An 11,047-nucleotide genomic window follows, 5' to 3' on the forward strand; every position below is an offset into this window, starting at 1 on the left:
AGAGAGAGAGAGAGAGAGAGAGAGAGAGAGAGAGAGAGAGAGAGAGATGAATAGAAAAACAGACCACGTACTCAGACTAGTTATCAGTTAGACACCAAAAAGGCATAGTTCAGCTAACTTAGTTGATAGATTGTTTAAATATGAGAGAGAGAGAGAGAGAGATGAATAGAAAAACAGACCACGTACTCAGACTAGTTATCAGTTAGACACCAAAAAGGCATAGTTCAGAGTTGATAGATTGTTTAAATAGAGAGAGAGAGAGAGAGAGAGAGATGAATAGAAAAACAGACCACGTACTCAGACTAGTTAACAGTTAGACACCAAAAAGGCATAGTTCAGCTAACTTAGTTGATAGATTGTTTAAATATGAGAGAGAGAGAGAGAGAGAGAGAGAGAGAGAGAGAGAGACCAACAAGTGTGGCGAGTAATTATCCTTTAGGTCACTAAGATTATTGATCTATTCGGGCTTCCACCAGTGGGAGGTGATGTGTGGCCCTACTAATTTTTGCTGTGTTGGTGAATATAATAACAATAATAATATAATGATAGCTACTGCTACTATATATACTAGCTACCACTACATATACTAGGTACGTACTTTACTAATGATAATAATTCCCCCACAACCCCCTCCACCACTACTACTACTGCTATAAAAAATACTACTGCTACTACAACTACCATAAAAAAATAGTATATACTCTGTTACTACTACTACTGCTACTACTACTACTACTACTACTACTACTAATAATAATAATAATAATAATAATAATAATAATAATAATAATAATAATAATAATAATAATAATAATAATAATAATAATAATAATAATAATAGCAATAATAGTAATTTTTATTATTATTATAGAAGTAGTAGTAATAATAATAATAATAATAATAATAATAATAATAATAATAATAATAATAATAATAATAATAATAATAATAATAATAATAATAATAATAATAATAATAATAATAATAATAATAATGATAATAATAATAATGATAATTTTAATAGTAATAATTATAACAATGTGTACTTTGGCCTCCCCTTTTTTTTTTTTTTTTTTTTTTTTGCTGTCCTTCATATCTGGAGTTTTTTTTTTAATATGCCAGTGCCAGAGATTTCTCTCGGATCTATTATAAAATTACGATCAATGTCGTCTTCCTTTCTCGGGACTTCATGGGCACCGCAGCCACTCTCAGATATATGGCGTATGCGCCCACCTTTACCTTTTATAAGCTACATCAAGGAGTCTAGAGAATCTTGGGCTACATCGACCTTTTTTTAAGTGTCTGCTGTTGCCTAGCTCACGATAAGTTATCATAAGGGATAATCCTGATAGTGGTGACCTTGGTGCCTAGTGACTGGTGCATATGACGCGTGGGTACGTGCACTTTATTAATAGTGCTCATGAGTGACTGCAGGAAGGCAGCAGGATCGAGTTCTTGGTCCCCGTCACACACAGCACACGGGCATATTCTTTTAGTAAGTTGTCCTACCTTTATACCATAGCTCTCCTAGGGTGTTATATGATGTATATCTAATTCAGTGTCTGCATGGTGTGTATAATGATAGAGTTTCTTCATGCAAATATCGCCTTACTCGTTGAACTATATATATATACGGCACTCGTCACTATAGTCTATTATTAGCATAGTCAAATCTCCGCTTCCATAACGAATAACTCATAATGATAAATAATAAAGGCATATGTATATATCCGACAAGTCAAAAAGAGACAATTAATACGATCGTGTTATATAAAGGTGTCAAAGGAAAAGATTGACATCAATGAATATCATCTATCTTCATAAGGGTAGGCCTACAGCAAGTTGATGAAGGAAATATATTAAGCACAGTGTGAAGGAATTCAGCCAGACACAGAAATCGATCACACTAGCTGGAATATACTATCGGAACGAGTGCTTTGTATTAAAAATAGTCTCAACTAATATAGGTAATAAATAGTGTAAAGGTAGGTTTATATGCGCTCGAGAGTGAAGCATATAATAATAATATTATACTCGAGGTTGTTATATATGGCAATCAGCGCAATCGACTCACGTCAAAAAGATCTTTTTCTCATATCACTGCCATCATCAGAACGTTTCTCTCCCTCATATGCTGCCAACTTGATTGCGAGGTAGCCTACCCTTTCCCTCTTTTTTTTTTTTTCTTTTCTTATGACTGTTTTGCTGTTTCACTCCTTGATTCTTCTCCACTCTCTAATACTTCACTATGCACTACGCTCTGCTTTTGCATGTACTTTGCCTTCACAGTCTTTTATTTTTCTATTTTCCTTTCCTCGCCGCCGCCAGCCAGGACAGGCCGTGCCGCGGTTGTAGGAATCAGCTCGCAATTGTAAAATAACTCGCAGAGAGAGGTTTAACTTGCTTACTTGTTCCATGTATCGCTCACCGCTATCGCTTACGTGTCCTGTGTAGGCTCCAATATGCGGCACAAACATCAGAGCAACACTCTTAATCCAGAGAAGGCTTTATAACAAACGAATAGGGCAGATTTTAGAAAGGATTACCCCACGTTGATGGTCACTCTATTTTTGCTTTTTTGGTCTGTTGATGTGGTGGGTGGGTGTCTTGCAAGTAATATCAACCATTGTAAAGATGACAGGTGGACAGAGAGAGGAAAGTAAGGTAAATTAATATGGGTTCCGGCATCACAGCGAGTTATTTCCGCGGGGAGGTATTTCTCGCCACACCGCCGCCGATCGAAGCATCAACACAGCCACGGCGGCGGGATGGCAGCGCGGGGTCGGGTGGGTTGACTTGCCGAGTGCCCCGCCTCCTGCCTTTCCAAACCCACACTCAGCTCGGGTTCATATAGTGCCACAGGTGCCAACTGACAAACACAGTGCCACAAACCGAGATATTCAACGACTAGGCAGTGATACACTCCCTCCTAATGCTTTCACTGCTATCGGGAAAGGGAGCAGCCTTGATATTTGACGATTGGGGTTACTTGGCAGCGTGAAAGTGGAGCAGTGACATGTCGTGGTGCTCCAGTGATGGGCCACAGACCAGTTATCTATGCAGGAGGAGTATACGTTCCCCCGTGGGTAATTTAATTAATGTGGTTTATACAGGTGAAGGTTGCAATACGAACTACCCTTTAGTGTGGATCTTGGCATTGATAAGCTTGTGGTGTACCTGCCAGTTCACTTCTGCTTTCGTAATGTTATATTTCCTCGCCAGCACTTCCAGGAATCTGTGTGGTCCTCAATCTGTGACAAAACTCAGTGTTAAGTTTTCATATTCTCATTAGAATATCTACAGCAAGAAAACTAATTTAGTCAGCTAATATCATAACAAAATAATGTTTTCCCTTGGTATCCAATTTTAGTAAATTCACAGCCTCCTGAACCCTTAATGTATGAGACAAATTTTGGCATCATCAAAGAGATGGTAATTGCGGAGATTCACTACATGCCTCCAAAATACGATATTACGCCTCCATATTATACTTAAGGGACGAAATACATGTCCCTTAACCATAATATGAAGGCAGAAAAACTTAAAAGTAAAGAAAAAGTGGTAAAGGTAGTGAAAAGACATATTATACATACGTGCGCTGTTTAGGTGTCGGCGGCGGTGGCAGTGCTGCCAACGATCCAGTTAGCGATGGTACGTTTAGTTAGCGATTAGCCCACGCATGTGAGACCAGGTCCACCACGCGTGGTAATTTTTTTTTTAGAACACGCACCTTTACCCAAAGGGTTTTGTGAAGGTTTGGGCCGGGTATAGTATAGGTAAAGGTGCGTGTTCTAAAAAAAATAATAACAGCGTGGTGGCAACACTGCCACCACCGCCAATACCTAAACAGTGCGCGAAGGTATAATATGTCTTTTCACTACCTTTACCACTTTTTCTTTACTTTCATAAGTTTTTCCGCCTTCATATTATGGTTGAGGGACATGTATTTCGTCCCTTAAGTATAATATGGAGGCGTAATATCGTATTTTGGAGGCGCGTAGTGAATCTCCACAATTACCAAAGAGATAACTTATTTCTCCAAGGTCAGTCCTTTTGGGACCATACATATACAAAGAGATATGAATATAGAGATATATGGCACTGTAATAATTCAAAGAATAGTACAATAGATGTCTAGCATAAAGAAAACAATGTACACCCTTACTGACACATCAAAGTTAAGGAAAGACAGGAAACTGATTTATTAGGATTATGAAAGTAATGTGGAAAAAGGAAACTATTATTGTATTTTCAGTAGGTTACTGACTATCATATGAATACACACAATTAAGTAACTATAATAATATTGCTGCTATATTATGTAAGTACCCTTATAGGCCTTATTTTAGGCTAGAGCACTACATGGCAGACTGATTTAGGCAGTTGATCAAGGACGGAAAGAAAAGATATCCTGTATCTTTCTTCATGCCTTCAAAAGTTGGAAAAACAATATTTTCACTATGTAATTCATGATAATATAAACACTGCTATAAAGAATGGCCAGGACAATTCAAGAACATCAAAAAATAAATCTTGGCTTTGGATATCTCTAAAGAAATTATTTTGTATGAAAAAAAGCCTTAAAATGTACACTTTTATCCTCAGAGCTGTAACAGAAGCCATCAAGTCTGAGGACAAGCTCAGCACAGAAACAACCATGCGCTGGCACAAGAAGTTCAAGGTTCTCCGCTGCTACATCCTCATCTTGGGCTGGCTTGGCATAATACTCCTCTTCTGTAAGGCTTGTGGTTGTTTCAGTGGTGTAGAAGCTATAGAAATACTTGTTTTGGAATCTGACTTCTTAAGAAATGAATTGGATATAATTGGACTTTCAAAAGAATTGGTGAAGTTTAATTGATGTAGGAGTTAGAGAAATCTTTTCTTTTGTTATCTCTGGCTTCTTGGCATTGGCTGTGGATAACACTGATATATATACCTGATAAAGATACTTGTAGCAAATATGTATCATGCTATTGTGATTATAATTGCTCTTAAAAATGGCTCATTGTATTGGTACTTTGCCACAAGACTTTTGAAAGGAGGATTGGAGCGTATCTGTATGAAAAAGTTTTAATGCTAACACTGCCATATGGATATGGATGTATAATACTTGTATGTCAGGAGCATGAAAATTACAAGGTTGAGATTGTATCTTCAAGAACATAGCGGGCAGCAGCATATAGTAAAAATCAACAAAGAACAAGTTCCCTTTGTTAGATAGAAAGTCTTATCACTGCAGAAGCATATATGAATTTACAGAGCACACAAGTAAGATGAATGTTTGGGTTATAGTTAGGTTGGGTTAAGGTCCTTCTGAAGCAGGCTCAGGAATATGTATTTAAAGTATTCTAAAGACTTGAGTAAGATGTTTGCATTTAGCATTGTTTATTGCTATTTTCATTTTTTCTTTTGTTAGGCTTTTTCCTCTCTCTTGAAAGAAATGTATTTTCAGTGTCATACTGGAGGGTTGAAACAGATCCGTCACACCCCCCAGCACCCCTCAAGGTCACTGGGGGAGGAATGCCGGCACCCAGCCTTCTGCAGCAGGAAAAGCCACGTGCCAAGAAGCTACGCCACCTTTGTAACCCACCAGATCGTATACAGAGGAACCAGGAGGGTCAGTGTTGCCTTTCAGCATTTGTATTTTTTATTAGGTTTTATTTCCCTTTCATAAAGTTCATGTTATGTTAGTCTACTCCATAACATTATTAAAAGTTTAAATAATATATTGAAATAACTAGATTCACATAGGCATCTTGAAAATTTAGTGTATATGTGTAGAAATTGCACTTTGATAATGCTTCAATTTCAGCACTGATGAAAACTTTCTTCACAGGTGTGTTACCATCACAGTATCAGCTAAGTGGAGTCATGATCTTGCTGCGTCATGGGGATCGTGGACCGTTAGTACATGTAAGAAATTTGTCCAGCATCAACTGTGGCCATCACAGCTATGGCACCCCCACCTACAAAAAGTATGTTGGGGACATTCTCAATGTGTCGCGCACTAACACTTACGTTAACTTTGTTGGGCCGTTTGTAAGGTTTCCCTTGCTGCCACTTCCATCTCGCTGTGGCCTGGGGCACCTCACACCTCAAGGTGTGTTACAGCACCTACAGCTGGGCAAAGTGCTAAAACAGGTGTACCTCACAGAGTTCAACCTGCTCAGTAATCACTGGGAGCTGGACGACATCATAGTGTACTGTACTAAGTACCGACGTACCTTCCAGAGTGTCTTGGCCTTCCTTTACTCCTTCATCCCAGATTTTGACATTTCTAAAGTGCGCCTACAGGAGGGCCGTGGTGTTAGCTTTTGTGGGGATGACTGTCACTGTGAACAGTCTGATCGCTATGACCAAAAGTATGAGCAGGAACGTCGAGACTATCGTAGGTCCCACCCAGGCATTGTGGACCTGGTGCATCGTGTCAACCCACTGGTGAGGGAGGGGGAGGACATAACCAGCCCTTTGGTAATGCGTGATGCCTTGTTGTCCTATGTTTGTCATGGAGCTCCACTTCCCTGCCTTGGTGGTCGCTGTGTTAGGGTTGAAGATGTCACAGGCCTAGTATCCTATGAGGAGTGGGAAGGCCGACAGAAGCGTACCTCCGCCCAGCGTAAAGCAGCCAAACTAAGAGTATATGGGTTGATGAAAAGCATTTCTTCATCCTTAAATGACATGATGAGGGAAGACCGGCCCCGTGTAGTGGTGTACTCTGGCCATGACCGTACCCTTAAGTACCTGCTGGATACTCTTGGCATACCAAACTACCAGCTGCCCCACTATGCCTCCAGACTGGTGCTGGAGCTGTACCAGAACACCACAGCCACTCACAATCCAGGGTACCAGGCAGCATATTACTTCAGGCTAGTGTATAATGGCAAAGACATCACCAAATTTATTCCTTTCTGTGAGAGTGTGACCATAAGACAACTTAAATCAGGTAGTGTGAAGCGTGGTGCCATCAGCTTGTGTGCTGTAGAGAAGTTGTTAGGTTACCTCAGGCCAGAATTGTATTTCAAGGAGTTTAATGCAGCCTCCTTCAGGGAAGCCTGCCAGAAGTGAGTCAGCCAGTAACTCTACAAGGAATAACAGAACTCGTAGGCAAGCCTTCTCATGGCCCTTTTGTTCCCAAGTAATACTCTTGGAGCCTAATTGAAGCACCTGAACCTGCCTCAATAGCTGTCAGGGAGCTGTCAAGTCCCAAATAATTTCTAGTCTTGATAATCAGTCATCTCCTTTTTATTATGACTATTTTTGTATAATTCATCATATCAGTATTAACTAAAAGAAGTGTCCTAGTCAATAATTTTGTATGTAGTAGTTGTAATAGATTTTTATGCATTTTGTAATAAATTATTTTATATATTTTAATATGAGTGCAATAAGACTTTATTTTTAATTGGTATTTTGTTGTATTCTCAAAGAAATTGTAGATACAGTACGTCTTTTATCCAAATCTCAATCACTGAAGTATTGCAGCAGCTGTGTGAATATTCGCTGTGACAAAAGTGGGTCACTCCTCTGACATTTAATTATGCTTCCTTTCCAATTGATGAAAATTGTTGACACAAGGTCTGACTCATGGTAGGAAAGTTGGTATTCAACTGGTTATCCATCCAGGGTGCTCTCCTTCCAAAATACTATAATTAACAAGGCTTCATGCAGGACTAAGACTTGTCAAAAGGTTAACAATCTTTTTTATTAAGCCAAGAGAAATTCTTTAGTTGCCATGAATTTTGCATTCTTTTTCTAAATTGTTCCCCCTCCAACTCATTATTTTGCCAGGTGTCGCAGATGGTTCAGTGTCATGTTGTTGAGTGCCTTTATGTGGTGTAGGATCAGAGGGTATGGAGATAAAACAAGCATCATTGAGTTTGTTAATTCCCCTCAACTTAACCATATTATATTTTCCCAGCAGCAGGTGGATCCTCATTATAGTGTTTAGATTCTTTGATAAAAGATGTATTGTATGGAATTTGCACAACAGTGTTGTGATTCTCACAGTGAAAGTCTCTTTTCAGCATGATGTGCCATGAAATGTTTCTCACTTTCCTGAAGCTGGCAAAGGCTCAAACATTTAACTTTTCCTTATTTACAAGTTATGAGAGTTTCTTGTTTTCTGACTTCATGTACTAGAGAATATTCAAAGGTACCTAGCCATAACTTAGTGTTGTGGTACAGTGTGTGTAACATCCTAGCAACTGTGAAGTAGGCAGATATTCAGTTTAATTTGAATTTGATTATTCAGTATGAAGTGGATAGGTACTCGTTTCCAACTCCTCTTAATGGTGAACCCCAATGAGAGATTTACTTGTATAAATCATTGTCTATTGCATCCTCATATTCCTGTATTTCTGAACTTACAGAACAGAGTGGATAGGCACATGTAAGTCTGAGGGTTCAGCTGAATTAGAGGTTGGGTGGTAAAAATGTTCATTAGTCTGTTTTATGTGCTTCTGCTTCTGTTCAGTTCTAGGGTATTGGAGGATGTTGTGTGGTAGAGCGCCAGGCTTGTGTCTGCGGGGTCACAAGTTTGTCCTTTAGTTGTGGCAGCTTCTTGGAGGGAGAGATATCCATTCTAAAGAGTAGCTGAGTTGCTTAATTTGGCCATTATTGAATCTTCACATCCAGAACACCAAGTAGATAGGCATACTTTGTGAAAAAAAAAATAATAATAATAGCTTTGTTGGTAGAAATATTGAGCAGTCCATTGTGTTGTTTTGGTGTTCTTAACTTCCATGACAAGAAGTAACTATGACGTAATTTCATAATACAAGCTCAGCTAAATTAAGGCTGTGTTTATACGGTCCATACCAATGAAACATTTTTTAATTATGTGACTCCTATTAGTCTTTACTTCCAAAGCAGAGTCGATAGCCATTCGTCCGTAATACCTCCTGAAGGTTCAGCTGAATTAGTTTGCCAGTGTTCCTAGTATTTAGTTACTCATATTCTATTCTGCACTTTCTGTCTTTTTACACTCCCAGATAATTATGGATAGGTAATTTGTCTTTAACCTCTTCAGTACCATGACGCAGTATATGAGTCATTTCATCTCTCGAACCATATCCTAGAGGGCCATGGTAATATGTCATGGTGTCATTTGACTATTTCTCGTAGTCTAAAAAAACCATATGGCATGGTGAGTTTATGTTTTGTCTGTTGTTAATACTCAAATGAACAAACTTTTCTCTTTGACACATTTTAAAGGCTGAGCAGAATTAGTGGCTTGCTGGTATAGATACATAGCATATACTCACTAGTCTGCATTACACTCTATTCCACCAGTCTTTCCTTACTTCACAACAAAGATTAAGGCAGTTTATTAGCCGGGGAGGTTTAGTTAGCCTTAGCGAGTCACAAGAAGTTTTGCAATAGTACCTGCAAATAGTTTAATTTCTTACTTTTGTAGACATTGCAGATTTTAAAGTATTTTTTGGAATGGTGAAATTAAACTTGTTACTGTTACTGATAGTCTTGATTGTGTATGCACCTGTGAGGGAGAGATAGAGTTCAGAAGTTTCACTTTTCTGTATTCATAACAAGGTCACAGTTTTCATGCTGGTCCCAGTGCCTGCTCAGGGTCCTGGGAAACCAAACAAGACTGTATTGTTGTTTACTGTGTATGTCTGAATGAAGTGGGTGTGATTTTCAAGCTGACAGTTGGAAAATATGGACAGGAAAATTATAATGAAGTTTTTCATTCTTTTTCATTGGGACCATCTTCAGAGAGAGAGAGAGAAGGAGAGAGTCACATTGAATTCAAGAGTTTGAGAACAAAAAATGAGCTTCCACTTGTCTGGTTGTTACTCTCTCAGTCATTATGTGCTCTGAGTGCTATTTTCTGTCTTAAGTGTTCATCTTCCAGCTTGTTTAGTGAGGAACAGGGTAGCCATGAGGGTAATGATGTACAGATTTGACCATAGCATGTGAGAAAACTCATCTTTGTGACTCACTCACACACAACAACATGTATATACCTTTAAGGCTCAACAAGCTGTACACTGTCAGAACTTTTAACCTTCATGGCAATTCTTCATGCATGGAGTCTATTACTGAAGTCTTTGGTACAGTCTCAGTGTATAAGCAGGTGTGTGTGTAATTTATCTCAATATCAGCAGGTGAGGGTGTGTGAACATAACCCATATTGGCAAACGAAAGTGTACAAATTTACCAGAGATTTTGGGGACACAGTCACCATCTTCAGGTTTTTGAAGGAGGAGTAGAAGTAGGGAAAGTGTGTATAGAGCTCCTTATGTATACAAACACACCTCAGGTTTAAAAAGGTAATCAGGTGACTCCCGAGAGTGCGGGGCTGGAGGGCTGGCAAAGCCATCACTCCAAGCGGTACCTCATGTAATTACTGTGGGCGGGTCAGATCACCTCCCCCCCTCCCAGTGCTCAGTGACTGACAGACGGGAGGGTGGGAGGGGACCTCTCCACTAGCAACCTCATTACAAGATCTAACTCATATGTAGTATATCCTCACGAGTTGAAATTGAGGGTATATTTGTGCTCTTTAACGTGCATTTTTAAAGAACGAATTAATGATCACAAAATTTAATATACACTTCGGACTAGTAATGAAAACTAATTTTACATGTTGAAGAAACAAATCATGGGATCACCTGGGATGGTAGCTAACTTTTGTATAAATGCAGTGATTTTTTATATATATATATATATATATATATATATATATATATATATATATATATATATATATATATATATATATATATATATATACACACACACACACACACACACACACACACATTGGATTAATGAATAAGAAAATCACTTCATGAGGATATACATTTGTTAGATCATGTAATGAGGTCACTAGCAGTAAGGTCACTTCCCACCCCTTCAACGCCCTCGTCAGTCAGTCGCAGAGCAGGGGGGTGGGAGGAGGTGACCTGACTATATATATATATATATATATATATATATATATATATATATATATATATATATATATATATATATATATATATATATATATATATATATATATATATATATATATATATATATATAT

At 38.4% G+C, this 11,047-nt stretch overlaps 1 protein-coding gene and 1 long non-coding RNA gene across 6 annotated transcripts; one reads left to right on the forward strand and one right to left on the reverse strand.

The window, feature by feature from the left end:
- The first annotated feature begins 1,376 nt into the window (after positions 1 to 1,376).
- LOC127007298 (2-phosphoxylose phosphatase 1-like) lies at positions 1,377 to 8,351 on the forward strand. 5 transcript variants are annotated; one of them, XM_050878087.1, is made up of 4 exons: positions 1,377 to 1,495; positions 4,606 to 4,736; positions 5,453 to 5,617; positions 5,837 to 8,351. In XM_050878087.1, exons 2-4 carry the CDS (start codon positions 4,658 to 4,660, stop codon positions 7,063 to 7,065), a joined length of 1,473 nt encoding a protein of 490 aa, XP_050734044.1. In that variant the 5' UTR covers positions 1,377 to 1,495; positions 4,606 to 4,657; the 3' UTR covers positions 7,066 to 8,351. The 5 variants fall into 5 exon arrangements, with proteins under 5 accessions (XP_050734044.1, XP_050734041.1, XP_050734040.1 ...); XM_050878084.1 differs by lacking the exon at positions 1,377 to 1,495 and adding an exon at positions 2,250 to 3,086; XM_050878083.1 differs by lacking the exon at positions 1,377 to 1,495 and adding an exon at positions 2,251 to 3,082.
- Positions 8,352 to 8,491: 140 nt separating this feature from the next.
- Positions 8,492 to 10,746, reverse strand: LOC127007299 (uncharacterized). Its single transcript, XR_007760164.1, has 2 exons — positions 9,176 to 10,746; positions 8,492 to 9,022 (listed from the first exon to the last, which is right to left on the reverse strand). It is a non-coding gene; the product is annotated as an uncharacterized LOC127007299 (long non-coding RNA).
- Positions 10,747 to 11,047: the final 301 nt, after the last annotated feature.

The sequence above is a fragment of the Eriocheir sinensis genome, chromosome 35 (genome assembly GCF_024679095.1).
Source record: "Eriocheir sinensis breed Jianghai 21 chromosome 35, ASM2467909v1, whole genome shotgun sequence".
NCBI classification, from domain to species: Eukaryota; Metazoa; Arthropoda; class Malacostraca; order Decapoda; family Varunidae; genus Eriocheir; species Eriocheir sinensis.